Consider the following 27,738-nt stretch of genomic DNA (forward strand, 5'->3'; position numbering starts at 1 on the left):
GGGTGAGGATGTTGTCCGCTCATGCTGGAGTGCTTCCTAGAACATTTGTCACTGTTGCCACCCTTTCTTGAAAGGAGGAGATATGACTCATGTGCTGTTCAAAGTTTAGTTTTTAAGCCCAGGCATTTCTGGATTTTACATATTCTTTTAGTGCCTATCATGTACTCTGCTCTATTATATAGAGTATGGAGGATATAGCACTTAAACAAGCAGTGTCTTTGTCTTTATGACATTTGTTTTCTAACTGGAGAAACAGTGAACAAATATACCATTAAGTACCTTGTAAAGTGTCATATGTAAGTGTTGTGGAGGGAAAGAAGCCAGAGTAGGGATTAATGAATGACTGTTCTTTTAATTGAGATGGAACTGGAAAGGACTCTGAAGATGGTACATGGAGACCATATATGAAGTGACAGGGTGAACCCTGTAGATATTTGAGGTAGAGTTGTTCAGATTCCAGGCAGAGGTGTGATTGGCAGTTTTGAGGATCACAAGGTCATTGTGACTAGATTGGAGAAATTAACTCAAGAAAGTGGTAGAAAATTAGGTCACAGAGTTTCCAGTGGCCAAATAATATAGGGACAAGTGCTGTCTGAGGGGTTTCATCAGGAGAGATGTGACCTGATTTATTGGTGATCTGAGGACCTAGCTGCTGTGTGAAGATGAGACTTCAAGAGCATAGAAGGAAGGAGAACTGCAGTTATTATTAGTTATTATTAGTTATTATTCTATGTGATTTGTTAATGATGGGCAGTCACTAAGTAATTATATCATAATTGACTAATTTCATTAGTGATTTATACTTAGATTATGCCAGATTTATTGTTCTGATAATTTTCCCCTCCTTTTTTAAGTATTAGGCATTGAACCCAAGGGCTCTCTTACCGCTGAGCTATACCCACAGTCCTTTTTCTTTGAGACAGTATCTTGCTAAATTGCCAAGGCTGGACTTGAGTTTGTGATTTATCTGCCTCAGTTTCCTGAGTTGCTGGGATTACAGTCATGAGCACCATGCCAGGAATAAATCATGCTTCTTGGTAAACCTCCTGAAATGTAAATCTTTTTTGGTGGTACTGAGATTGAACCCAGGGCCTTGTGCATGCAAGGCAAGCATTCTATATATCTCCAACTGAGCTATATCCCCAGCCCCTGAAATGTAAGTTTTTGGAAACTTGTTAAGCTGTCTCCTTGGAGTAAATTCTTAGAAGTTCAATTGTGGTGATAAAGGACACAAATATTTTAAATTTTAAAATATTTTGCAAAAAAAAAAAAAAAAAATTAGGGAGCCGAGATCTGGAGGGAAAAGAAAAAAAAATGTTTATATCTTTGATTACTAGTGTGGTTTTCTTTCTTTTCACTGATTTATTGGTCATTTGGGTTTCTTTTGTATCCTGCCTTATGTTTTTTGCTTCAGTTTTTCTTTTTTTTTTCTTATTAATTTACATGGCTTGTTATATATTTGATAAGTAAACCCTTTGTCATGTGGACATTTTGGGCATATAAAAGGTTTTATTCTCTTTGGTTTGGTCCCAGATATTTTACATAAGTTGGTAATTTTAATCTTTTTCTTCCCAAAAAGAAGGATTCTTTAAAAGTCCAGTTAACATTTAAATGTTGGTATTTTTATATGACCATCATGGCTTTGAATTGGGAGTTTAAAATCCAAAAATCTATGAATTTGAGTTTCTTCTAGTCCAGGAATTCTTGCCATGATGCCTGCAGATCCTTTTGCAGTCCATGGATGGGCTTCAAGAGACTGTGTTTCTGTTTAAATGCCAATTTTTTGTGTATGTACAATTTTTTGCAGTGTGGGGGAGGTCCATAGAGCCTCCAAGGGATCTAAGATCCCAGAATGACAAAATATACCATTTTAGAGACTGTAATTGATTGTTAATTATGTAAAGGTTGTGTTTTGATTTTTCTTTGTGTAGGCATCAGGGATTTGGAGTACTCTCAGTGATATTGGCAAATCATGCCATCAAGCTGTTAACATCTCTATTTCAAGACCTGCAAGTGGAGGCTCTTTATAAGGTGAGGAGGTTATTCTCTTGGAATCAGCATATCAAGTGCTAGATCCACTTTGGGGTCAGCTAGCTTGATCTATTAACATAGGTTATTTTTTTTTTCTGGCTAAGTCATATCATTAATTTCCCTTTGATATTGATATTTTCAGGGTTGGGATACAGATGGTCCCCCTGCTGTCTTAAACATTATGGCCCAGAGCTCTTCCATACAAAGGATTCAGCGGCTCATTGACTCTGTCCCACTGACGAACCTGCTATTGACATTGCTCTCAACTTCTTACAGAAAGGTGAGTGGAAATCAAACCATTGCTAATTTGGAAGAACTTATATACCCTTCTCAAAATGAATAAGATTCACTATACACTATCATCTTTAAAAACCCAAATTTATGGTAATAGTTTTGAAAAGGAGAGGGGTTTTTTTTTGGTACCACAGATTGAACCCAGAGGCTCTTTACCACTGAGCTGCCCTGTTTTTATGTTTCTTATTTTGAGACAGAGTCTTGCTAAGAGGCTGAGACTGGTCTTAAACTTGTGATCTTTCCTCCTCAGCCTCCCAGGTCACTGAGATTACAGGCGTGTGCTATGCCTAACTCCAACTTAACTTTATGTAATTTAATTAGACCATATCTGTTATTGCCACCAACTGTCCCTTGAGGTCCCACCATTTGCATGGGCGCTGTAGCTACAGAAATACCTATTTGTCAAATACAAGCTGTTCCCTACATCTTTTCCTTCTTAGAACATCTATTCATCAGTCAACTAAGTCATGTGAGAGTGGAGACCACGTATTCCCTAACATTTCTGGGCATAATCCTCAGAGCAGGAACAGACCAGAAGGTCTAATACTCTTGGATTTAAAAAAAAAAATGACATATGGAGAAAATGCTTCATGTGGTGAATAAGATTAAGTAGAATGGCCCTGTTTTTGTAATTGCCAATTACGGAAATCTCGTCGTTCTAGGCATGTGTCCTGCAGCGGCAGAGGAAGGGTTCCATGAGCAGTGACGCCAGCGCCTCCACTGACTCCAACACCTACTATGAGGATGACTTCAGTAGCACAGAGGAGGACAGCAGCCAAGGTACAGGCCTCTCCTTTTCTCTCCCAGCTTAGTTACAGAGTGCAGCAGATTACATAGTTCCTTGATTACCATTTTGTTTTCACTTGCCTGGTTTGAACCTTGCTTTTATGTGCTATCAACGATGACATGATATTTAATAAGAGCAAGTTGAGCATTGAAGAATGAATGAGGAATGCTACTTTCAGCTAAGCTCACAGTGTGCCTTTTCCACCAAAATCTCTGTTGATCCCTGTTGTGTAACCTCTGCTTACAGCTTTCTTAGTGCAACTCTAAATGTCACATCTGAGGTACTTGGTTTGGCTGTTGTTCATAGGTTTGTAGTGGGGCAATTCAGGGGAGGAACTGGAGAGTCTAATGAACAACAGGCCTGATGGTCCCTTCTGCCTTGCTCTTCACCGCTAAGTATATGAGAGCAGTGGGAGATATTGAGAGAGGTGTGATTCTTATATTAGGGTTTACATTTGATAAGACAAATATAAATTTCCTCTTATAAAATATTTCACTTGTTATCAGTAAAATAAAGCAAAATTGGGACTGGAGTTGTATGTAGTTCAGTGGAAGAGCGCTTGCCTAGCATGTGTGAGGCACTGGCTTTGATTCTCAGCACCACATATAAATAAATAAAAATAAAGGTCCACCACAAGTAAAAAATATTTAAAAAAAAAAATCAAAATTATTTCTCCTTGTTGGGATCCTTTTAAAAAACTTAGTGTTATTGAGATATAACTTATATACTATAAAATACTCTCATTTTATGTATACCTTTAGAGAAGTTTTGACAAACTTGTGTACTTTGTAGCCACTTCTATGATCAGGATATCCTTGTGATTTTTGATTTAGAAGAAAAATGTTTTTTTTGTTGCTTTCTTTTTCTCTATTCAGATGATGACAGTGAACCTATTTTGGGCCAGTGGTTTGAGGAGACCATCTCCCCCAGTAAAGAAAAAGTGGCACCTCCACCCCCTCCCCCACCCCCTCCACTGGAGAGCTCTCCTAGAGTTAAAAGCCCCAGTAAGCAGGCCCCTGGTGAGAAGGGCAATATTTTGGCTAGTCGCAAAGATCCTGAGTTGGTAAGAGTGGATTTTTGAGGTTTAGTGGGAGGGGATTTGAGTGGAGTGATTGTGATAATCAGATCATTTGAACTAAAAAAACATAGGTTAGATGACTAGCATTTAAATATAGTTTTGCTTAGAATTTATGTGTATTAATTATGTTTCATTAAATAATTTGTACTTCTGGTATTGTTTCTCTGATGGATAGTTATTAGCACAGCCTGTAGAGTAGACAAAACTGGGTTTGAATCCTATTTCTACCACTCAGTGACTCCAGGCAAGAATCTGAATTACTTACTCCAAGCTTTAAAACATTTTGTTACCTGTAATCCCAGTGACTTTGGAGGCTGAGGCAGGAGGATCCTGAGTTCAAAGCCAGCCTCAGCAACTTAATGTGGCCCTAAGCAATTCAATGAGACCCTGTCTCTAAATAAAATATAAAAAAACGGGCTAGGGATAAGGCTCAGTGTTTAAGTGCCTCTGGGTTCAATCCCTGGTACCAAAAAAAAAAAAAAAAATTTTTTTTTGTCTCCTTATATGGGAATGATTGTACCTGCCTCTAAGTATGTTGGGGGAAAATATTTGAAAAACCTTTAGCATAGGTCTCACATATGTACTTTGTAAATATTGGTTTAGCCAGTATTTCTTGATTATCTACTATATGTCAGCCCTGTTCTGATAATTTGTCAGTCAGTGACTTAGTTACAGTTTTTAGTTTCATGCAGTTTACACACTATTTAAGGTTATGAACATAAATATTTATTCAGTAATTGAAATTAATTTTAATAGAGAAGTAAAGAGTCAGAAATTCTACATATGTGTAATAATCATTAGTATAGGTTTCAGAATTTACTCTGTTAATAATTTCTAGAGCTGGACAAAGGCCCTTCAAGAAACAAAGGAAATGCGTTAGTAGTTGGAAATCATGTATCTTTATAGAATATATTCTGAAGTCTGTTGTATTACATTAGCATACTATTTTATGTCGTTGGTGGAATTACATAGGAAAGAGTCTCATAAATAAACTTAGGAAGTGGTTTAAAATCTGATTCTTTAGTTCATTGTGTTTACTGCATGAGACCTATGGGCATATTTCCTTTTTATATTCAGGGTTTGTAAGAACTCAGGGCTTATGATCCTGATAATGAATGGTTTTGTGTTCCTTTTAGTTCTTAGGTCTGGCTTCCAACATTTTGAACTTCATTACCTCTTCCATGTTGAACTCTCGGAACAATTTCATCCGAAACTATTTGAGTGTGTCTCTTTCAGAACACCATATGGCCACTCTGGCCAGTATCATCAAGGAGGTGGACAAAGATGGACTGAAGGGTTAGTAGGCAGATTCTATGCTGGACGGATTTTTATTGTGGAGTTTGGCTGTTGGCAGGGTGTTTGTGATACATCACATAGCTGCTTGAGTAACTGGCTTCCCATCTTTCTTAAGGTTCATCAGATGAAGAGTTTGCTGCTGCTCTCTATCACTTCAACCACTCTCTGGTGACTTCTGACCTTCAGTCTCCCAACCTGCAGGTTTGTGTGCACTGTGGCTTGTGAGGCCAGGCGCTCTTTACACCAGCTCCTATGGGATACAGTTGTTCCCATTGTTAAAGAATGTTTTGTCCTTGAATTACCTTGCTGGAAAGAGCACTGGGAGATTATTCTATTATGTTTCCTGTGCCTTATATAGGACCATTTCCAGAAAAAGAAAATGTATCCTTTCCCTCCAAATGAGTAAGCTTAAAGAAAAGTGAAAACAATAAAAACAAACCCCTAATGATTATGCCTATAGAAAAGCAGACAAAATATACAAGAAGGCCATTTATAAAAAAAAAGAAATATAAATGACCAAGAAACATAGGGAAAAAGTATTATAATTAGTAATGGGATAAATACAAATTAAAATGCATTTTAAAAGATCTGTCAAATATAGGAGGAAGATGTTCTCAAATACACTTATTTGCAAAATCATTACTGTGAAGTTTTAATCTTATAGTTCTGTCTCCACTGAGGTGGCTGATGTTTTGAATCTTAAATCTCAAGCTTCTCATTTTCCTAAATCCATATATGTCTATATTCCTTAAATTAAAAAAAAATGTTTTTAACTTTATAGCAACTTTATAGCATGCTCTATGCAATCTTTTTTCAATATTATATAGTATTGCATTGCCAGGATTCACCTGTATTGTTGTATATTTGTATAGTTTTTGTTTGAGCTGCTGTATGATTTTCTGTTGTTTGTGACTGTACCAGCTTTTTCCTCTCCTATCCTCTTCCACTAAAGTTCATTTGAATTATGTCCAGGTTTTATTGTTACTCTTGCTGTTGCTACAATTTTTCTTATATTAAGATCCCCTGTTATATAGGGACAGTGATTCTTTCGGGAATATAATTAGGAGCACAATTGCCAGGTTATACAAGGTATGACCATCAGCACACAAGACCCAAGACAAGTTCTCTAAAGTAGCGGCAACTGTTTTTACTACCATCAGTGATATATCAAATCATGTGGTTTCACATTTTTTCCCCAACATTTTGATGATAATTTGATATCTATATATAGTCAGAGTCTATAAGGATTCCTGGACATGCTTATTGAAAATGCAGATCCAGGGCTGGGTGTGCAGCTCAGTAGTAGAGCGCTTGCCTTAGCATGTGCAAGACAAGACCTAGGGTTCAATCTCTAGTGCCTTAAAATACAAAAATAATTCAGATTCTTAGTTAACCTATACCCTGTTCTCTCAGTAGAATTTAATCAGGTCGGTCTCCAATTATTTATCCTGAGTGTATTTTGAAAAATGTTACTCTTAGGATTATTGTAGGAGATTCTCAGAATCAAGATAAAATTTTAAGAACCTGTCATTTGTTCTGAAAGGGACGATATCCAGGAAGCTTTATTTTGAGCCGTTTCTTAATATATTTTGTTATTTAAAAATGTGGTTATGTGGGCTGTGGGCATGGCTCAGTGGTCTAGTGGTAAAGTGTTTGCGTGGTTGCACCTGTAGCACAGGTGGGGAGGGTACTTAAACTTACTTTAAATGAAAATTTATTATTTATTAAAAATAAATTTTTAGTGGTTGTAGATGGACAGAATGCCTTTATTATATTTGCTTTTTATTTATTTTTAATATTTATTTTAAGCTATAGTTGAACACAACATTTTTATTTTATTTATTTATGTGGTGCTGAGGATTGAATCCAGAGCCTTGCATGTTCGAGGCGAGTGCTCTACCACTGAGCCAACCCCAGCCCTATTTGTTGATTTTTTAATGTGGTGCTCACAACATCGAACCCAGTGATCACACATGCTAGGCAAATGCTCTGCTGCTGAGCTACAGCCCCAGCCCCTAAATGAAAAAATTTATGTTGGCAGGAAACAAATTGAGTTGAGAGGTTGTTGACCTAAGACAAAGGAAATACTTCAGTTAGCATACAGCCCACAGTATCCTCCTAGACATACAGGTGCACTTCCAAAGTTAGTAGCTCCTTTCCTAGATCAGGTTTATTTAAGGAAGTTTCAAAGTTCACAGATTTAATCTTTGCCTGCCTAAACTTGCCCAAAGAATAGGGAAGAAATATTTTTCTCTAGAGGAGTTCTTAAGATTCCTGTAATGACATTATCCTCTTGTCATTTTAAAAATAACTACAGGCCTGGTGTGGACATGCAGTCTGGTTGCCCCAACTACTTACATTATGGGAAAGGAAATCATCAAATCTCCCTTTTCATTCCATCTCCAAACATGGGACTTCAGGTTCTTCCCCCAGGCTTCTTTTCTGTGATGGAAGAAAGTGAAGGATAATTGGTTTAATCTATCTGCTGTTGAATTCCTTTCCTACTTAGATATTCTTTCTTTCTTTTTCTTTTTTTAAGTATTTTTTTTTTAGTTGTTGGTGGACCTTTATTTTATTTGCTTATTTTTATGTGGTGCTGGAATCGAATATAGTGACTCACAATACAAGGCAAGCACTCTGTTGCTGAGCTACAACTCCAGCCCCTGGGTGTTATTTCTTTAGAGTAATGTGAAACACATCTTTACCCAGGTGCGTGACTTCCGTGGCAAGACAATACACACAGCATCCTTCAAGGAAACTGAAAATGTACCCAATCTGTGAGAGTAAATGTACAGAAGTTAAGTCTTAAATTTGGTCTTTGGCTGTCAGGACATTAAAGGAGTCTGATTCTGACTGTGAAAGACCAGTTAAGTTACTCACTAATTAGAAAAGAAATTAAAACTAGTGGTGTTTGAATATCTTTGAAGGTAGACTTTCTGCTGAAAGTTTGTGGGAGAACATTTACTTAGCATTTACTTGTTCTCACTGTACATTTTTCTAATCAAGCAGTCTGGTAAGCTAGCCAGAGTACTCTTTGGGATTGCTAGATTGTAGGATGTCCTTTGTTGGAAGGCTGTCTTCCTAGATTCTTCTTCTTTTTATGTTGGTACTAGGGATTTAACCCAGTGTACTTCAATACTAAGCTACATCCTCAGCCCTTTTATTTTTTATTTATTTTTATGTTTTAATTTTTTTGGTAGTGAGGATTGAACCCAGGGGTGCTTAACCACTGAGCCATATCACCAGCCCTTGCTAAGTGCCTTGCTAAGTTGCTGAAGCTGGCTTTGAATTCATGATCCTCCTGCCTCAGCCTTCTGAGCTGCTAGGATTACAGGCGTGCACCACCACACCCGGTTTATTTTTTATTTTGAGACAGGGTCTCACTAAGTTGATAAGGGGCCTCATTAAATTGTTGAGGCCGGCCTTGAACTTGCAATCCTCCAGCCTCAGCCTCCTAAGCCTCTGGGATAACCAGTGTGTGCCACTGCACCCAGCCCTAGACTCTTTTTTTCTTTTCTTTTTTTTGGGTGTGGTACTGGGGATTGAAATCAGGGGCACTCAACCACTGAGCTACATCCACAGACCTATTTTGTATTTTATTTAGAGACAGGGTCTCATTGAGTTTACTTTTTCTTTAATAAGTATTTATTAGCACTTTCTTTAATAAGTATTTATTAGCACCCTCAAGGAACAAAGTACCTTGCTAAGTGCTGTGAGATAATCAAACGTCAAACAAACCCTGTTGTCTAGGAATACAGTGTGGTAGGTACACAGATCACCAATTTAATACTGTAGAATGTCTAGGTGGAGGAAGTGGAGTGGATGTTGAATGAAGAGGGAGAATGCCTTGGTGAGGGGTTCTGTGGGAGAGAAGGCAGTACGTCAGAGCAGCTGAAGTAGCAGAATGGATGCTGTTATAATGCCACAGAGGAAATGGAAGGGTGCTAGCAGGGCTCAGGAACTTCATGATGTAATGTGGTTCATTTTGGTAAGAAAGGATACAAAATAGTTCAGGCCAAATTTTAAGGAGTCTTGAATTCCCTAAAGGAGGTGAAATAGTGGAGAGCCACTGGAGTATGTTTTTGTAAGATTAGTGTGGTAGTAGAATGAATATTGGGGAAAATGGAGGCCCAGATCTTTAGTGATAAGTGTTTAAAACAGTGCCTGGCAGGGTCGGGATGTAGCTCAGTGGTAGAGTGCCTCTGGGTTCAGTCCCTAGTACTTGTGGGGGAAAAATGCCTGGCTTAAGACAACACAAGTAGCACTTCACACCCACCAGGTTGGCTACTTTAAAAAATAAAACAAACAAACCCAGAAAATAAGTGTTGGTAAGGCTGTGGAAAAAGTGGAATCCTTGTACATTGTCAATAGGGATATAAAATGATGTAGTTGTTGGGGAAAATGGAATGGCAATTCCACAAAAAATTACAGATAGAATTACCAAATGGACTGTGCATGTTACTCAGTACTAGAGTGCTTGCCTATCACGCACTGGGTCCCCCCCAGTACTGAAAAAAAAAAAAAAAATTACCATATGACCCAGTGGTTCCACTTACATACCCCCAAAGAAATGAATGTTCAAATATGCCTCATGTTCAAAACAGTATCATTCACCATAGCCCAGAGAGGGAAGCAACTAGGTGGCCATCAAAATTTAACAGATAAAAGTTGTTATAGTGAATATTTTTCAGCCTTAAAAAGGAAGGAGATATGGGCACATGCTGTAGTGTGGAAGAACCTTGAAGACATTATGCTAAGTGAAATGAAGCAGTTAGAAAAGGGCCAAATATGTGGTTCCACTCACAGCAGTCTGGTTTCTAGGGGCGGGAAGTGGAAGGGCAGGTACCTAGGGGCTGATGGGAGGGTGGGAAATGAGTGTCTAGTGGGGCAGAGATCCAGTTGAAGTTGAAAATTTGATCTGGAGATGGATAGATCTAGAGATGTAGGTTGCATAATAATGCATATATATTTAATGCTAGAGCTATACATGAAAAAAGGTTAAAGTGGTAAATTTTATGTTAAGATATTTTATGATACAAAAGTGGCAAAGATGTGGTGTGGTGTATACCTATAATCTCAGCAGCTCCAGAGGCTGAGGCAGGAGAATCCTGAGTTCAAGGTCAGCGTCAGCAACTTAGTGAGGCCCTAAGCAACTTAGTGAGACCCTGTCTTTAAAAAAAAAAAAAAAAAAGGGCTGTGGATTGGGGATTTGACTCAGTGGTTAAGTGCCCCGGGTTCAACTCCTGGTACCAAAAAAAAGGGGGGGGGTTCAACTCCTGGTACCAAAAAAAAGGGGGGGGGGCAAAAATGTACTGTTTGATACATTATAGTACCAGCTAAATGTGAGCTGCTATCTTTATGATTTTATTATTGGTATTTAATAATAATATGGCAGTTTCTAGGTCCATTCATATACATTGAACACCTGCTTGTTATAGGCATGAGGAAATAAAGTTGTTTTGAATTCTATGGGATGATGAGGATGGAAGGAAAAATGGTGTGAATATACATGTTACAGAGATCATGAGGAATTACTTAAATAAATGAGGTGAAGGATGGGAAGAGGAAGGAGTCTTAGATATTACCTGCGTTTAGAACTCAGATAAGACTGTGATACAACAACAATGAAGCCAGCAAGGAGAGTTGGTTTGGGGAAGGAGAGACAGTGCATTTCATTTTTTGTTGTTATTTTTTTCCATATTTTTAATTGGTGCGCTATAGTTGTACATAATGGTAGGACTCGTTATTATGTATTTGTACATGCACACAGTGCATTTCATTTTAAATATGAAGTTGGGGACTACCAGTGAGGTAAAGATCTAGAAAATCATTGGAATCATGAGTCTGAAGTTAGTTAGAAAATTCAGGTTGATTGTATGGCTTTGGGAATTATTCACACAGGGGCAGCTATTGACATGATGAGAAACCATGAGATGAGTGGAGAAGAGCAGTAGAGCCGAGGCTCCCTCCTAGAGGATGTTGGGGAAGGATCTTGAGAGTGGAGGGGTGATGACTCAGTCAGGATTTTGCTGCCACACACACCACAGCAGTTTTACTTATTAGAAAATGAATTAAGCGTTGGAGAGGTCTTTAAAAACCAGGCTCCTTTGGAAAGTTTGCTCCTTTCTTTTTTCGCAGTTCTGGGGATTGAACCTAGTACCACTGAGCTACTTCCTTAGCTGTTCTCACCAAGTTTGCCTGGGCTGGCCTCGAACTTGCAGTCCTTCTCTGAGTGGCTAGGATTACATGCGAGTGGGCCTCCCATTGCGTGTTTACTCATTTCTTATGGCTCTGAGGCCTAAAAAGGCAGACAGAAAGATGAAAACAAAAGCTCTCACTTAAAAATATGCAGAGTCAGGCGCAGAGATGCATGCGCATGCCTATAATTCTAGCGGCTCAGAGAGGCTGAGGCAGGAGGATCGCAAGTACAAGGCCAGCCTCAGCAACTAAGTGAAGTTCTAAGTAACTTAGTAAAACCCTGTCTCAATATTTAAAAAAAAGGACTGGGGATGTGGCGCAGTGGTTAAGTGCCCTGAGTTCCATTCCTGGTACCAAAAAAAAAAGTGCATCTTCCCCCCACCCCCTTTTTTCCCATTGGCAATCTGTTTACTCTCATTGTGTGTGTTTGTGTTGGAAAAAAATAAGTTGCAGTTTAGATAACTGACCTAAAAATGAGGCTTATTTAGAAGTTCTATTACAACTGGAGGCAAAGGATGCTCTCAATTAGTTCTAAATCCCTTGATATCTTAAAGGCAGAATTTCTCTGCTAATACTGTTACTAGGAGTAGTTGGATTTACAAATTATTGCATCTCCCCACAACTTGGGTTATTTGGGTGCTTTTTTTTGTCTTATGTAACTGGTTATGAAAGAGATGGTCAGCTACTACAGTTCAAGTAGTTTTCCTTTGGAAATTCTCAAAGCATTTCTCCTCTTTTAGGATTCCGTTTCAGACAGTAATTGAACTATGGATGTTATTGGGATAGATTAGTAATTTTTCACTTAAGTTTTTTTCTTGTTGAACAGATGATTTTTCTTCTGAGATCAGATTGGAAGCATGTTCAGGGTGGTATGGCCATAGACCAGATGATTTTTCTCCAGATCACCTCTAAGTTTGAATTTCTTGATCCCTTTTTCTTTACTCTGTTCAGTGTGAATAAAATGGGTGAAAAAGTAGCATTGAAGAGCATGAGTAACTTTTTAGCCTGTCCCACACCTTTTCCCTAATGGTGTTATGTGTGTCTTTCATATCAGAACATACTGTTGCAGCAGCTGGGAGTTGCTCCTTTTTCTGAGGGACCTTGGCCCTTGTACATTCACCCTCAAGGCCTCTCTGTGCTTTCACGGCTCCTGCTCATCTGGCAACATAAAGCTAGCACACAAGGTGACCCTGATGTCCCTGAATGCCTTAAAGTTTGGGACAGGTAAGATAACTCCATGAGAAGATTATTTACTGTCTTTATTTGTTTGAGTTCTTTGTAGTTAATCTTTGAGATGCTACTGTGATGGTGTGTTTAGAGTATGAAGGGTGGAGGAATGATGGGCGAATCCTGGGAAGCTGAGCTGTTAAAAACAAGGGGCCTGAATCTTGAACATAACCAATTTTATCCTGACCTGGTTTTTTGAGAGAGAAGGAGCTAGGAAGCTAACTCTATCCTTGGTTATTTTGCTTTTAACATGAAACCACTTAGAGTGACTTGCAGTCTTTTTTGGATAAATTTTAAAGAATTTGTTTCCTTGGGGGAAGCTCAGATTAATCATTTAAATCCTTCTTAGATGGACCTGTATTTGCCATTTTTGTTTACATGGTTAGAAGTCTTCAAAGCAGTTTGTTTTCCTAAAAGGCTTTGGTTTTCTATTCCTCATTCTAGGATCAAATAGCTCTAATGTTGGATTTGAGAAATCATAAACCTCCTTGAATGCCAGAGGCCCACTATATTTTTCCTGGTGGAATCTTGCAAAAAGGCCGGGAGCTGGCAGTGGGGGGTGCGAGTGAGGGAAGGGTGGCCTTATTAAAACACAAATCTCTTTCCTAATAGCCAAAGGCAATGGAAACAGTTGGCTATGTGCTATGTTCATTTTTTTTTTTTTTGCATAAAAGCGTTCCTGACACATTCTCAAATATTATAATTTCTTTTTTTATATTTTTGTGTCTGATTTATTTTGAACTATTATCATGCAATGATTATAGCCTCCAAACTTTCAAAACCAGACTTAAATTATAGAATCAGAATGGGAGTGTAAGTCAGTAGTAGGTGTCCTTGGTTTAGTTTTTAACACACACACACACACACACACACACACAAAGTGTGGGGAGAGAGAAAGAAAGAGACTGAGATCATCAAAATATAGGAAAATAAAGTATTTGGACTAGTTCTACTTCTCTGGGTTTTTTAGGTAAACAGCAACACCAACAACACCTCTTGGGGAGTTTACTGTTCTTTCCATTGTCACAAATGGCAAAGTGGACATTAATGCTACTGTGGCCACAGTTAAGAGAATCAAAAGGATCTTGTAAATATTTGGGAGCTAAGTTAATGGATTTGTAGAAAAAATTTAATTTTTGCTTTTACCATGTAGCCCTTTTGCTGCTTCTTTTTGTTATCTTGGTGGCTATGTTTAAGAAGTTTAACTCTTACAACGCTAGAAGTTGTAAATTTGGGAGTTGCTGGTGTTTTCCCAGTAGACATGGTCTCCTTCTTTGTGGTAGGTTTTTGACTACGATGAAGCAGAATGCCCTACAGGGAGTGGTACCCAATGAAACAGAAGATCTGAACATAGAGCATCTGCAGCTGCTTCTCCTCATTTTTCACCACCTCTCTGAGAAAGGCCGGCGAGCCATACTGACCCTGCTTGTCCAGATCATTCAGGAGCTAAGCGTCAGCCTGGAGGCTCAGATGCGCTCTGTGCCTCTTGTCCTGGCTCGCCTCCTTTTGATCTTCGATTATCTGCTTCATCAATACTCCAAAGCCCCCATGTATCTGTTTGAGCAGGTATAGACCAATATGTTGTGTCTGTTTTACTGTTACTGAGAACTTGATTCTTCTTTGCAGCTATGATCCAAAGCCAAAATGACCTGCTTTGCTCACTTTAGGTTTTAGGTGTTTAATGTAAATTTATATGTAGGATTAAAAAAAACTCCTAGAACTTTCATATGTGCAGTTACACTTTATGGAGTGGCAAGTATAGATTACTTGATATTTGTTAAAATTAGGTTTATGCTCTGTTCACATATGTTATTCTTGAATTACTCTGCTTTACCTGTGTAATATCTGAGCATTGTTGGTGGTTGAAGAATGGTCAAGCAGTAAATTTTATGGATTTGTAAAGTTCCTTGTAAGGATTCAATCTGAGGGTGGGAGGCTGAGTTAGTGTTATTATGTCTAGCAGTTCTTGAAATGTTTTATTGAGCACTATTCCCCTTATGTTCCATAAAAAATTCCTTTCTAAAAGAAGTCACAGAAGATTAAATTTTTATTTTGGCTTGTGAATTTTGGTTTCTTATACTGATCTGTTATCATGCCTGGTGACTGTATATCCTCAAATTGAGTATTTTTATTTTAAAAGGTACAGCACAATTTGTTGAGTCCACCTTTTGGGTGGGCAAATGGATCTCAGGACAGCAGTAGCCGCCGGGTGACCACTCCTCTCTATCATGGGTTCAAAGAAGTGGAAGAAAACTGGTCTAAGCATTTCTCATCAGGTCAGAAACGTTCTCGTAAGAAACTGGCTTATTGATTCTTCTTAGCAGGATTGAACTTGAAGTTTGGAGATGCCTGGAGGATCTTTTGCCAGTTGCTTTAATCTGCTCCCTATGGATGGCAAATAACCTATGGGTTTAAGACAGTTTTAGAAATTGACTCCCACAACCCTCATTAATTTTTATTTTTTTCATTGAGATGTAGGAATTAGGAATGCTGGTATCTGGCAATAGGGTAAAATGTATGATTTCTTGTCACTCTCAGGAATTAAATTTAATTTTCCTTGTAGGGATATGGTTCTCACCCACAAGTTAAATTCCCTTTTGGTCTTGGTGATATTACTATTCTGAAAGTCATGGGGATGTAATATTCTCTCCAGTGTTTTTCTCATATAGCAATTGTCTTATTCTTTTGATGAGGTATCTCTGGGTTTCATTTTTTTTTTTTGCAGAGCTGGGGATTGAACATAGGTCCTTGCACATGCTCCGCAAATGCTCTGCTGCTGAGCATGGGGCCCCTGGGTTTCATTTTTAGTGTTTGCTCTGATCTGGAGGATCATTAAATGTTAACTTTCATGAAGCCTTAGTGTGAACTTACTGGTTAGCCCCTTTGCTATTGAGGAAACAGCTTATATGTTTATTGCATTCAATCTAATGATAGAGTTATGTTATAAACTGGATTGCTGAGTGCCTGAGTTGACTCCTAAAGCAGTGAGTTTAGGAGTTCAAATATCCTGCTGCATGGGATATTTGCTAATGTTTTGACGTTTTTTGGTTGTCACACTTGGTGGGGTTGCTTCTGGCATCATAGGCAGAGGCCAGTGATACTCTTAAAGCTCCTGCGATTCTTTGGGCAGTCTCACAAAGCCAAGGATTATCTGGTTCCAAATATTAGCAGTTCAGGTGTGAGAAACCTTGTTCTAATGTAATTTTAAGATTTTTATGTTTTATGTCTGGTAGACTGAGTTGAGAATGAAACTGTTCATTTAATAAGCACATTGTTTTCCAGATACCATCCCACAACCCAGATTCTACTGTGTCCTGTCCCCAGAAGCCTCAGAGGATGATTTGAACCGACTTGATGCTGTGGTACTAGGAATTTTAAACCCCATTTTATATATGGGCCTGATGGTCTCCACCAAATCAGTGTTTCAGGGAGAAGGGGAATGACTTACTTTTTGTAATGAGGAAATTTGGTCTTTGTTAGGATTTGAACTTCTATTAAAAGGAAAAACGTTACTTTGGGATTTATTTGCTGGGCTACACCTTAGCTAAAAGGTTGTTACTTCTGACACAAACTTCTGTAGGCAAATATATATATATGTATATATTTGTCTTTTTAATTGCATTTTTAATTGTAGTTGAACATAATACATTTACTTATGTGTGGTGCTGAAGATTGAACCCAGGGCCTCGCATGTGCTAGGCGAGCACTCTACCACTGAGCCCCAGCCCCTATATTTTTTAGTATTTATTTTTTAGATGTAAGTGGACACAATATCTTTATTTCATTTTTATGTGGTGTGAGTGTTTGAACCTAATGCCTCATGTGTGCTAGGCGAGTACTCTACCACTGAGCCAAAACCCCAGCCCCTAGACAAATATTTTAATGGACAAAAATAGTTCACTTCTTTCTTATTCTGAAGCTTGCAGTTGTATGCTCACAGTGGTCCCCAAACTGAGTGAGGTCCCAGAATCTGGAATCTGCTACAGGAAGAAACCAATAAGTATAATTCGATGGGATATATTGTCAATTATGAGGTTAGGTGGTAGTGCAAGGGTAGAGGAAAACAAGTTTTAAAAAATAAAATGAAATAATTATGTTTCTTTGTTGATCACAGGCATGTGAAGTTCTTTTCTCCAAGCTTGTCAAGTTTGATGAGCTTTACAGTGCATTGACAGCCCTACTTGCAGCTGGATCCCAGATCGATACCGTCAGGAGGAAGGAAAACAAAAACGTAACAGCCCTGGTAAGACCATGGAGGCCTGGGGAGTTTGGGCTGTGTTTAATAATTGATCATTTCTACCAGAAATTTCCTTCTAGGATCTAATCAGTTTATCAGATATCTATTTACAAAATTGATCAGTGCTTCAGTGTTTATGTCATTTGAGTAGTTCTCTTCACTGTAGAGACAGTTTTATCATTTTTTTCCTATTCTCTCAGCATTGAAAGAAATATGACTAAGGACTAGTGGCCACCCTAGATCTGTGTTGCTTATGACTACTGGTGTAATGTTGAAAACCTCACACTTGAGCCTTTTTCATAGTCCTGTGAACATATGTCTGTACTTCTAGGAGCCATAGCAGCAATTCTAGGCCACACAAAGGGCTGACTGATTATGGACCTGCCCCGACAATGTCCTATTCTTTTTTGGTTAATTGGTGAATTTGGGGGGTTCTAGAGTTGTCGCTGAGCAACCTTTTTGGCCTATAAGGTGTGCAGAATGTGGAACAAATTGTATGTTCATTTTGCCATTTTCTGCTTTATCATTTTGGTGTGCTTTCTAGGAAAATCTGGAGAACAGACTCTAGGGCCAAATCCCTGTTGAAAATACAGACTATGCAGGGGCATGATATTGGCCAAATTATATTGTTATATTGGCCAAATTATTATTATATAGTACGAATGTATGAATATGTAAGAACAGTTTCCTACCATTTATATGACTGTAATTAAAAAAATGTAATAGAAATAAAAAGAAAATAGAAAATAGAGATACCATACAATAACTGCTCCATTTGCTTTCTCCAGGAGGCCTGTGCCCTTCAGTATTACTTCTTGATACTGTGGAGGATCTTAGGTATTTTGCCACCATCAAAGACGTACATGAACCAGCTGGCCATGAACTCACCTGAGATGAGTGAATGTGACATCTTACATACTCTGCGATGGTCTTCCCGCCTCCGGATCAGCTCCTATGTGAACTGGATAAAGGTACCACAGTGGAACACAAAGCTTGCTGCCAAGGGCTATTCAGAGTTACCTTGCTCTATGTGTATGGGGGCTTTTAAATTTGATGAAAGCTTTGGACTATTCATATTGATCTTAAAATGCTTTTTTTCTTGACATCCAAACAGGATCATCTTATTAAACAAGGAATGAAAGCTGAACATGCTGGCTCTCTTGTAGAATTGGCATCCACCAAGTGTAGCTCAGTGAAATATGATGTTGAAATTGTAGAGGAATACTTCGCTCGACAGGTATGGTAGTGTTGGGACCATAATGACAACTTAGCTTCTACCACAGCCTTTGGCCACAACTAATTAATATCCTGGGTGTTTTTAAAGATTTCATCATTCTGTAGCATCGACTGTACCACCATCTTGCAGCTCCATGAAATTCCTAGTCTGCAGTCCATCTACACCCTTGACGCTGCTATCTCGAAGGTCCAGGTGTCTTTGGATGAACATTTTTCTAAGATGGCTGCAGAGACTGATCCTCATAAGTCATCCGAGATCACCAAGAACCTCCTTCCAGCCACGCTCCAACTCATTGACACCTATGCATCGTTCACTAGGTGTGACGAATTGCCCACCTGAGATGTGCTAGTACTGCTTACTCTGTGCAGCTCCCCCGGGGACTCCCCTTAACCGCCCCATGCTTGGTATAATGTTTTCTTCTCTAATAAGAAGGGGTGCCTATTGAGGAATTTTTCACCTAATAGCTGGGAGGAAATTTGATTTCTTTTAATTCTTTAAAATGTTTTCTAGAATTATATTTGTGGGATTCAAAGAAATGTAAATTTTAAAAGCTCCATCATTCCTATTATTAACTGAGTTCCTTTAAATGCTCTTCAAATTTCATGGTATATAGAGAGGAAAAACTTCTTTTTTTTTTTTTTTTTAAAGTATTTAAAAAAAAATTTATTTTTTACTTATCGGCGGACACAACATCTTTGTTTGTATGTGGTGCTGGGGATCGAACCCGGGCCGCACGCATGCCAGGCTAGCGTGCTACTGCTTGAGCCACATCCCTAGCCCATCTTTTCTTAATGAGTTAGAGGATATCTTGAAATTTTGTCCATTCTACAACTTATATTGAAAATTGGATGTCCTATAGATTTTGGTCTGCAAATGATGTTTTACAACCTTAACATTGCTGGGCATGGTGGCACATGACAGAAATCCCAGTGAGTTGGGAGGCTGATGAAGAAATCAAACATTTTGAGACTAGCCTCAGCAACTTAAGAGAATTCCTGAGCAGCCAAGCAAGACCTTGTCTTAATAAGGGTGTAGCTCAAACCCCTGGGTTAAATCCCCAGTACCAAAAAGTACCTCACAAAAAAACCAAATAAACAACAACAAACAACCAAACTTAAAATTTATTTTTAACATAAAATTTGGAAGATTATTTAAAAATTGAGATTTTTTTTTTTCTTAAATTTGAAGAACTGGCAAAACTGGACTCCAGTCATGACAGTAATAGACTGGAGCACAGGAGGGGCTTCTCCCTGCAGCAGGGCCTACTTTGATGGTGGCCCTGTTCAGCTCATTTATTTATTTGATCCCTTGTAGTGTCTCACGGGTGAGCACTTGCTTTGTGAGTTTTGTACAGGGACGGGGTTCATTATAAAACTTGTAAGACTAACTATAAAGACTAATTATAAATTAGAAGACTAATCTTGTATTTTTGGGTGCATATCTTGCAGCAGAGAGAAGGTATTTGCTTGAGGCTTTTTTTTTTTTTTTTTTTTTAAACAAATAGAGGTGTAATGTAAATAACAAATGTGAATTCCTACTCTGTGCCATGGAGTGTTCTTGGTATTTAGGGTATAGTGGTAACCAGAGCAGACCCAGTTACTGCCCTGTGGATATTCTAGGCTCTAATCTGGCCTACTCGGCCAATGCTTTTGAAAATAGAGTTTTTAATAGATATTCCTGTGCAAGTAAGTTTGGGAATGTTGGGTAAATTTAATAGGGTTTTATTTTGATTTTTAAAATATGATACTACTTAGAGCCTTTTATATATACATTGCTTATTTTCCAAGGTTGAGAAAGGAGGCTAGATAGAATATTCATGGTTTCCCAAATTTATTTGTCATGGAATCCTGTTTTGAGAGTATTTTGGAGGATTGGCTATTCTTGTATTCTTGGAGAAACAATTACCCATTGGGGTTTCTATGAGGGGGCTGGCATTGTCAACTATATTTAGTAGGTTAGGAAACTGAGATACAGACTATGCAACTTCTCTGAGGTTGGTTTCTCCTGACCGTGATGATGGGATTAGATTCCTATAGCTTCTCCTATTCACTTTCCTTTTTTCTTCAGAGCCTATTTGCTACAGAACTTTAATGAAGAGGGAACCACTGAAAAACCTTCCAAGGAGAAGCTGCAAGGCTTCGCTGCTGTTTTGGCTATTGGTTCTAGTAGGTGCAAGGCGAACACTCTGGGTGAGTGAATGTGCTACTTCTCTCTTTACCTGTCTACTGGCATTTACAAGCATTTGCCTTACTGTGAGTCAAAACATTTACAAAGGATTGTCTGTTTTGAACTTCACAGTAACCACAGGAAGTAAAGTATTATTATCTCCTTTTTACTCACTAGGAAAACTGGGACTTAGAGAAAGCAGTTTATTTGCCCCAAATCCTACATCTTGCAAATGGTGCAGCTAACTTGGATCAAAACCAAGATCAGTTTGTTCTGAAGTAGAAGGCTGTTTTACCTTTATCAGAGATCTTGTGTTCTTTTCACTTACAGAGAGTAGGAAAACTAGCCACCCTGCTATTTCATGCTTGAAATAATGTGTTTCCTGTGTACTAACACAGGATCTAGAAGAAGTTTATTAGAGTGGACAGTCAAAGGACTTGAGCAGCATTGGAATTAGGTGTAGAAATTACCCTTTAAAATTTATGGCCGATTTGTGTTTTTCTTAATGTCAAGCTTTAAATACTCTTATTATTCAGAGTCTCAGTATCATTGAATGTTCTTCATTGAATGCTGTTCTTAATGTGCATTTATGATCTCTGGCCTCCAGATTTGTTTTTAGGAGAAAAGAGATTCCTTGCTTATAGAAGGGGGAGCAGATGTTTAATGGTGATTTTAGCCTGATTTGCTAAAATGAATCCCCCTCCCTTTGTTTTCAGTTGTCTTTACTTGCAAGGTTAGAAAGTAGATACAATGGAAAATGAAAACTTTACAATTGAGATTCTTAGCTAGTAAGCGATTAGCTGGTTCTTAGACATAGGACTGCTATTGGAATATCTAAGCTGTCCCAGTAATTATTTTGATAGTCTGAGCTATAATGTTTTTGCATTTGAACTTGGCTTTTAAAATGCTGTGTGTCATTCCTTTTTTTCTTGTGATGATTTCTTGTCTTTTCCGTTGCCTCCAGGTCCAACTTTGGTTCAGAATTTGCCATCTTCGGTGCAGGCTGTGTGTGAGTCCTGGAATAATATCAACACCAATGAGTTTCCTAACATTGGCTCTTGGGTGAGTCATGGGTGTTCTAGGGGTAGATGCTGAACACAGGCTGTTCTGTGTTCTGTTCTTACTCTTCACTCTTACCTGCAAAGAGATCTATGCTGCGACTTATTTGCTGTAAGTGTTAACGGTTTCCTTTCACTTTAGGTTATGTGTCAGGAACTTTCTCCTTTTGCCATGATTTTATGCAGTAACTTTTAGATTTTCTAAGCTTTTAGATGCTGTTGAGTCTTCCCTTAGTTTACTTGATCTTTGTGTATGCTCACACAACCTCTGTTAGTATATTATTCTGCCATTGAAGTTCTTTGGAAATGTGAAGTGTTATAATCTTATTATCCCTGCTTTGTAATTGTGACCTCTGTTTATATCACCCAGAACTGTGTTACAAGTATAATTATAATCTATGTAATGGAGATCAGATACATTGCAAAATCCACCTCCATCTCAGTTATTACAGGCAGACAGTAGTTTACTGCTAAATGTAGTATATTGTATATTCCATTCATTTGGAATTGGTATTGGGTGTTAGTTTCATTTGTTAACTTTGTACTTCATAGAATTTGTGAACTGCCCTCCAACCCCTCTGTCTTTCTTCCTAGGATGAATAACAGTGTATACTGGGTAGAAGCCACAGTTTATAAACCTCAGTGGAACCTTAATTTATGTCTTTTTTTTCCCCACTGGACAATTTTATCCAGGGTAGATGATCTGTCTATTCACATCTGATTTGCTTTCTTTTAGCGCAATGCTTTTGCCAATGACACCATCCCTTCTGAGAGTTACATCAGCGCTGTGCAGGCTGCTCACTTGGGAACGCTCTGTGGCCAAAGCCTGCCCCTGGCAGCATCTCTGAAGCATACTCTCCTCTCACTCGTCAGGTTGACTGGAGATCTGATTGTGTGAGTATCAGTACCTAGACTTTATTGCTTTGTACATCTGTGCTTTGCTGTAGCTTAAGGATAGTGAGAGTCTCTATAACTATACAACAGTGGTTTTCTTATATCCTTCCTGATCCAAGAGAATTTGCTGTTTTAGAGTAGAGGGTAAGCACTTAATCTTAGAATGGTTTTTAAAAACTCAGATCTGAAGGGCAGCAGAGGACTGCCTCCTTTCTTTCTGTGTAGTATGTTTCAGAAGAGGCAAAAAACTATTGTGATTTGGAGGTGCTTTGGGTTTAAATGTTCACATGATAGGGACTGATTACTAATGTTTCTCCAGTGTCATTGCCTTCCTAAGGAGTAGGGAAGGCACAGTTTGTCTTCCTGTACATAGGTCACAGGTAAAGTCCTACACTTCAGTGCTGTACGAGTAGTCATATTTCCAAATTAATATTTATTTTTTAGTTATAGGTGGACACAGTATCTTTATCTTATTTTTATGTGGTGCTGAGAATAGAACCCAGGGCCTCACGCATGGTAGGCGAGCGTTCTACCTCTGAGCCACAACCCCAGACCGAGTAGTCAGATTTCTGAGAGTTCATCCAGAAAACCTTCTAGGTTGGATTACTTTATAAGATTTAATTACTTTTTGAATATTACAAACATGTATCTTATTAATTTGATGCTTAAGTGTATTTTTCATATGAAAATGATTTTTCTTCTGATATAATATTAAATTATGAAATTGCATGATAATATGTATGTAGAAGACTTATCAAGGAAAAGACTGGAATAAAAGCCCCAATAAATAATTGAATTATCCTGCCTTGCAGAGTTTGGAGTTGTATATTCACTTAACATAGTTCCATTTTCTTTGCTGAAGGTGGTCAGATGAGATGAATCCACCACAGGTCATTAGGACCTTGCTACCCCTTCTTTTGGAGTCAAGCACTGAGAGTGTTGCTGAGATCAGTAGCAACTCTCTGGAACGCATCTTGGGCCCTGCAGAGTCTGATGAGTTCCTGGCTCGTGTTTATGAGAAGCTAATCACTGGTTGTTACAACATTCTGGCTAATCATGCAGATCCTAACAGGTGAGCCTAATGGAGGAAGCAGTCAGGTTCCCGAGACTGCTGTTGCTGGAGATGTATCACTTCTGTTGTTTCTGTATCATTAGCTGAGAGCTTGTTACTACTGTGCTTTTCAACTAGAAATTCTGTGCTTGTGTGCATTTTGCATTCTTGTGGAAATGTGTGAAGAATTATTTGGAGTCCTCTTTTGTGATTAATTCTTAGGAATAAATGTTCAGAAAATGGAAGGTTTAATGTTCTGATTTGGAGACAATTGAACAAATTACTGGACTGGGTATGATGAGATAGATATACAGGGGAACACCGTAAAAAATTAGTTTTTAGTATTTTGGTCACCATACTTTTGAAATGGGTGGTCTGTGGAATTGGAGGTCCTGCTCATTGTTTGACATTGGTATTTTATGCTGTGTTGATGTAGGTAAGCGATATAAATAAAGTCATGTTGTGCTTACTCCTTAGAGAATTACATATAATACAAGGGTCTAAGTGTTGGGATATCCTGTGTCTTTGAGTCTAGGTTTTCATAAGCAACTCTTTTTTTTTTGCTCCTCTCTTTCCTTCTTTCTTTTAAAATAAGGAATTTGAAACATTTTAGCTATGTAGAAATGACTCATCTGAAATGTCTCCTCCCCCCAAAATTATTGGCCAAATCTGGATGAGTACTGTAGGCTTCAGATGCCTTTCTTATTTAATTTCCCAAGAAAAGGGCTAGTAAAATAAAATTGAGGTGTTGTTATTCATTCATCAAACATTTATTGACTACCTGCTGAGTGCCAGGCTTTCTGCTAAATTTTGACAAAATTCAACTGGAAATTTCCCTCAAGGTCGAGTTGTAAACAGCTTAGATTTTCAGAGTCAGTATGAGGAAGACATTGAAACAGATCTTATTACTGACAGTTAATTATTCCTTTTAATCCTCAGCGGATTGGATGAATCCATCTTGGAGGAATGTCTCCAGTATTTGGAAAAGCAGCTGGAAAGCAGCCAGGCCCGGAAAGCTATGGAGGAGTTTTTCTCTGACAGGTAAGATGTGTTTTTCTTATTTAGTGTGAACATTTTTGAATGTCTCCTGAGAGCAAGGAAGTTCATTTAGGTGTTCTCAGGCAATACATAAGGCCTGCTTTTGCATCTCTCTTGAGAGTTAATTGCTTACTCCTCGGGGTTATCAAACAAGGGCTGGATTTCAGAAACACCTTGTGTTGCTGACTGACGAGTGACCATCTTCCCTAGAGGAGATGAGATTGTGAAAAAATAGAGATGGATTCCTTTCATATGAGGCTTAACATGATTCTTCCATTTTTCCCCCTCCCGCCTCCCAGTGGAGAACTTGTGCAGATCATGATGGCAACAGCCAATGAGAACCTTTCTGCTAAATTCTGTAACCGAGTCTTGAAATTCTTCACCAAACTCTTCCAGCTGAGTGAGTGACAGCTTTTAGTAATCTTCTTATGGGAACTTTGATGTCCAGCTAATACTTTGCCTATCTTCTGCCTGAGTTTAACTGCTGCATGAAAATGCTAACAAGTGGAGAGAATCCCTCAGAGAAAGTTGGGAAGGAAGTAGAAACTACTTGGAGCCTTCCCCCTTTTCTGGCTCTCTGTCACCTTCTTGCCTTTTCCCAGCCCTTCCTTATGGACTGTAACCTCTCGGTCTGTTCCTAGCTGAGAAGAGCCCTAACCCCAGCCTTCTACATCTCTGTGGCTCACTGGCACAGCTGGCTTGTGTGGAGCCTGTGCGCCTGCAGGCCTGGCTCACTCGTATGACTACATCGCCCCCAAAAGATTCCGATCAGCTGGATGTAATTCAGGAGAACCGGCAGCTATTACAGTTACTGACCACATACATTGTTCGAGAAAACAGGTAGACACACGTGTGTGTTGTGTCCCTAATAATTCTAGAAATCTGTGGAGAGCATTTGCTGGCATTAGTCTTAGCATTTTCAGTGGTTCTGTATTTGCCTCTCGATGGACTTCAGGATTCTAGTCTAGCTTTTTGATCTTTCCTTTGGGAAAAAACCTCTGGAATGACTTGGCCCATCATTGCAACCTCAGTGAATGTTTTGTGCTATAGTAGCCCCAGTCCAAAGCTGAGATTGGTGTGTAGAGTCACATGTTTAATATTTAATCAAAACTTCTTCTAATTGCTCTTACAAATTTGAAATACACAGAGTCAGGTTCCTGTTGGTAATTCACCAATTTGTTCTTTCTTTTCTACCAGCCAAGTTGGAGAAGGTGTATGTGCTGTGCTTCTGGGCACCCTGACCCCCATGGCAACAGAGATGCTGGCCAATGGTGATGGAACTGGCTTCCCTGAACTGATGGTTGTAATGGCCACTCTGGCCAGCGCAGGTCAAGGTGCTGGTCACCTTCAGCTTCATAATGCTGCTGTGGACTGGCTGGGCAGATGGTAAGATGTTGAAATTAGAGGACCCTGTCCTTCCCTTCCTCCACTACTCTCCCCTCTCCCACCCCCCACTTCTCCTCTTCTCAGGATTGAATCCAGGGGTCCTTTACCACTGAGCTACATCCCAGCCCTTTCATTTTTTATGAGACAGGGTGACAGGGTCTCACTATTGCCAATCCTGACTTTGAATTTTGAATTCTCCCAAGTTGCTGGTATTACAGCATGTGCCACTGTGTCTTGCTTCTTTATTTTCTTAGTAGAGAAAATAAAATCCTGCTTATTACTCTTAAGAAGTCTTGGGAAAATATGCCAAATGTCAATGGTAGCCCTAAGAACAGAGCCCTCCAAGATATATAACTATATTTCTTATATTTTTCTGAGGATATTTTTGCTTCATAGTGTCCACAAATTGATTCAAGGCTCATAAAGATTTTTTCCTTTGTTTGATGACTTAGATAACTTAATGTTTCCCTCTCCTCTCCTCTCCCTCCCCCGCTTTGGGACAGCAAGAAATACCTGTCACAGAAGAATGTGGTTGAGAAACTGAATGCCAGTGTAATGCATGGAAAGGTAAGAAACATGAGAAGTAGGAACAGGGAGTCGGGGGAGATGATCTTGTCATTGTGATTCAGTGGAAACCTCTCCTTTCTGTGGCTTGGGTTAGCCTGCAGAGGATGAGGCTGATGATCTCAGGACCTAGCAGTATGTCATTCCTGACTGTGTGCCCTCAGTCCTCTTCCAGGTGGCAAGAAGTGATTGGAAGGAAATGTCCTTGTAAAGATCCACCAGAATACATCTGAAAACATAGTGACTTTCTCTCAGTTTGAGACTGAGAGAAATTTTGCATTCAAGCACTTTTTTTTACCACTTAACTCATGAATCTGATGTGGTGGCCAGGGACAGATAATTGGTCTCTGATACCACAGCAGCATTCATCTCTCCCTCCATTTTCCCTCATCATTATCCTTTTTGCACTGAAATGTCACAGTGCAGAGGAAAGAGCTTAGGCATCTGAGTCTTTGTTGATAGTCTGTTGGTATTTTTAGGGAAATATGAACTAATTACCTGCAGTTGTTTGTTGGAAACTTTTTCTCTTTATCTCTAAAGCGATTGCTTCCCTTCTGCATTAGTTCAATTAATTAAAATGACTTTCACAATGGTTAAAAAAAAAAAAAAAAGCAGAGGGTAAGGGAAAAGGCCAATGAGAGCCTCTTTGTATTTATAATGTGGTCTTCTCTTGAATGATTTGTGTCCAATTTTACTTCATTCTCCCAGTTTCAATTCTGCTTTATAAGAGTTCATGAAGAGTTATTTTTGTGCTTAAGAACAAATGAATGTACACTAATTCACTACAACTTACTGACTAGCTATGTGTAGATAGTGGAAAGAGCTGGGGAAATAGATAATTAAAATGATCTTAGTTTTCTTCCCTGCCTGTATACCATTCCTCTGATCCTTATTGTGAAAATGTGGTTTACATAATAATTAAGCTGGAGAACCAAGTTTCTGTGAGGTTGTGGTCTTCTCTTGTAGCATGTGGTAGTCTTGGAGTGCACGTGCCATATTATGTCTTACTTGGCTGATGTCACGAATGCCCTGAGCCAGAGTAATGGTCAAGGGCCAAGTCACCTTTCAGTGGATGGTGAAGAGCGAGCCATTGAGGTGGACTCAGACTGGGTGGAGGAATTGGCAGTGGAAGAGGAAGATTCCCAGGCTGAGGATTCAGTAAGTACTGAGCACTTAGTACCCTCTAAGTTAGCCTT

General features: G+C 38.9%; 1 protein-coding gene across 7 annotated transcripts in view; it reads left to right on the forward strand.

Moving 5' to 3' along the window:
• Positions 1-27,738, forward strand: part of Ubr4 (ubiquitin protein ligase E3 component n-recognin 4) — a 128,620-nt gene that overhangs the window by 18,191 nt on the left and 82,691 nt on the right. For all 7 annotated transcript variants that reach the window (XM_076861150.1, XM_076861153.1, XM_076861152.1 and 4 more), the window contains exons 12-35: positions 1,932-2,031; positions 2,174-2,311; positions 2,988-3,105; positions 3,988-4,175; positions 5,327-5,486; positions 5,602-5,687; positions 12,739-12,908; positions 14,195-14,477; positions 15,052-15,187; positions 16,194-16,273; positions 17,026-17,154; positions 17,937-18,119; positions 18,263-18,385; positions 18,473-18,702; positions 20,453-20,574; positions 21,516-21,613; positions 22,346-22,503; positions 23,366-23,575; positions 24,494-24,595; positions 24,892-24,992; positions 25,234-25,432; positions 25,790-25,978; positions 26,482-26,545; positions 27,509-27,700. In XM_076861150.1, the coding sequence (XP_076717265.1) occupies positions 1,932-2,031; positions 2,174-2,311; positions 2,988-3,105; positions 3,988-4,175; positions 5,327-5,486; positions 5,602-5,687; positions 12,739-12,908; positions 14,195-14,477; positions 15,052-15,187; positions 16,194-16,273; positions 17,026-17,154; positions 17,937-18,119; positions 18,263-18,385; positions 18,473-18,702; positions 20,453-20,574; positions 21,516-21,613; positions 22,346-22,503; positions 23,366-23,575; positions 24,494-24,595; positions 24,892-24,992; positions 25,234-25,432; positions 25,790-25,978; positions 26,482-26,545; positions 27,509-27,700 (3,559 nt within the window). The remainder of the gene's footprint in view (positions 1-1,931; positions 2,032-2,173; positions 2,312-2,987; positions 3,106-3,987; positions 4,176-5,326; positions 5,487-5,601; positions 5,688-12,738; positions 12,909-14,194; positions 14,478-15,051; positions 15,188-16,193; positions 16,274-17,025; positions 17,155-17,936; positions 18,120-18,262; positions 18,386-18,472; positions 18,703-20,452; positions 20,575-21,515; positions 21,614-22,345; positions 22,504-23,365; positions 23,576-24,493; positions 24,596-24,891; positions 24,993-25,233; positions 25,433-25,789; positions 25,979-26,481; positions 26,546-27,508; positions 27,701-27,738) is intronic.

The sequence above is a fragment of the Callospermophilus lateralis genome, chromosome 7 (genome assembly GCF_048772815.1).
Source record: "Callospermophilus lateralis isolate mCalLat2 chromosome 7, mCalLat2.hap1, whole genome shotgun sequence".
Lineage (NCBI taxonomy): Eukaryota > Metazoa > Chordata > Mammalia > Rodentia > Sciuridae > Callospermophilus > Callospermophilus lateralis.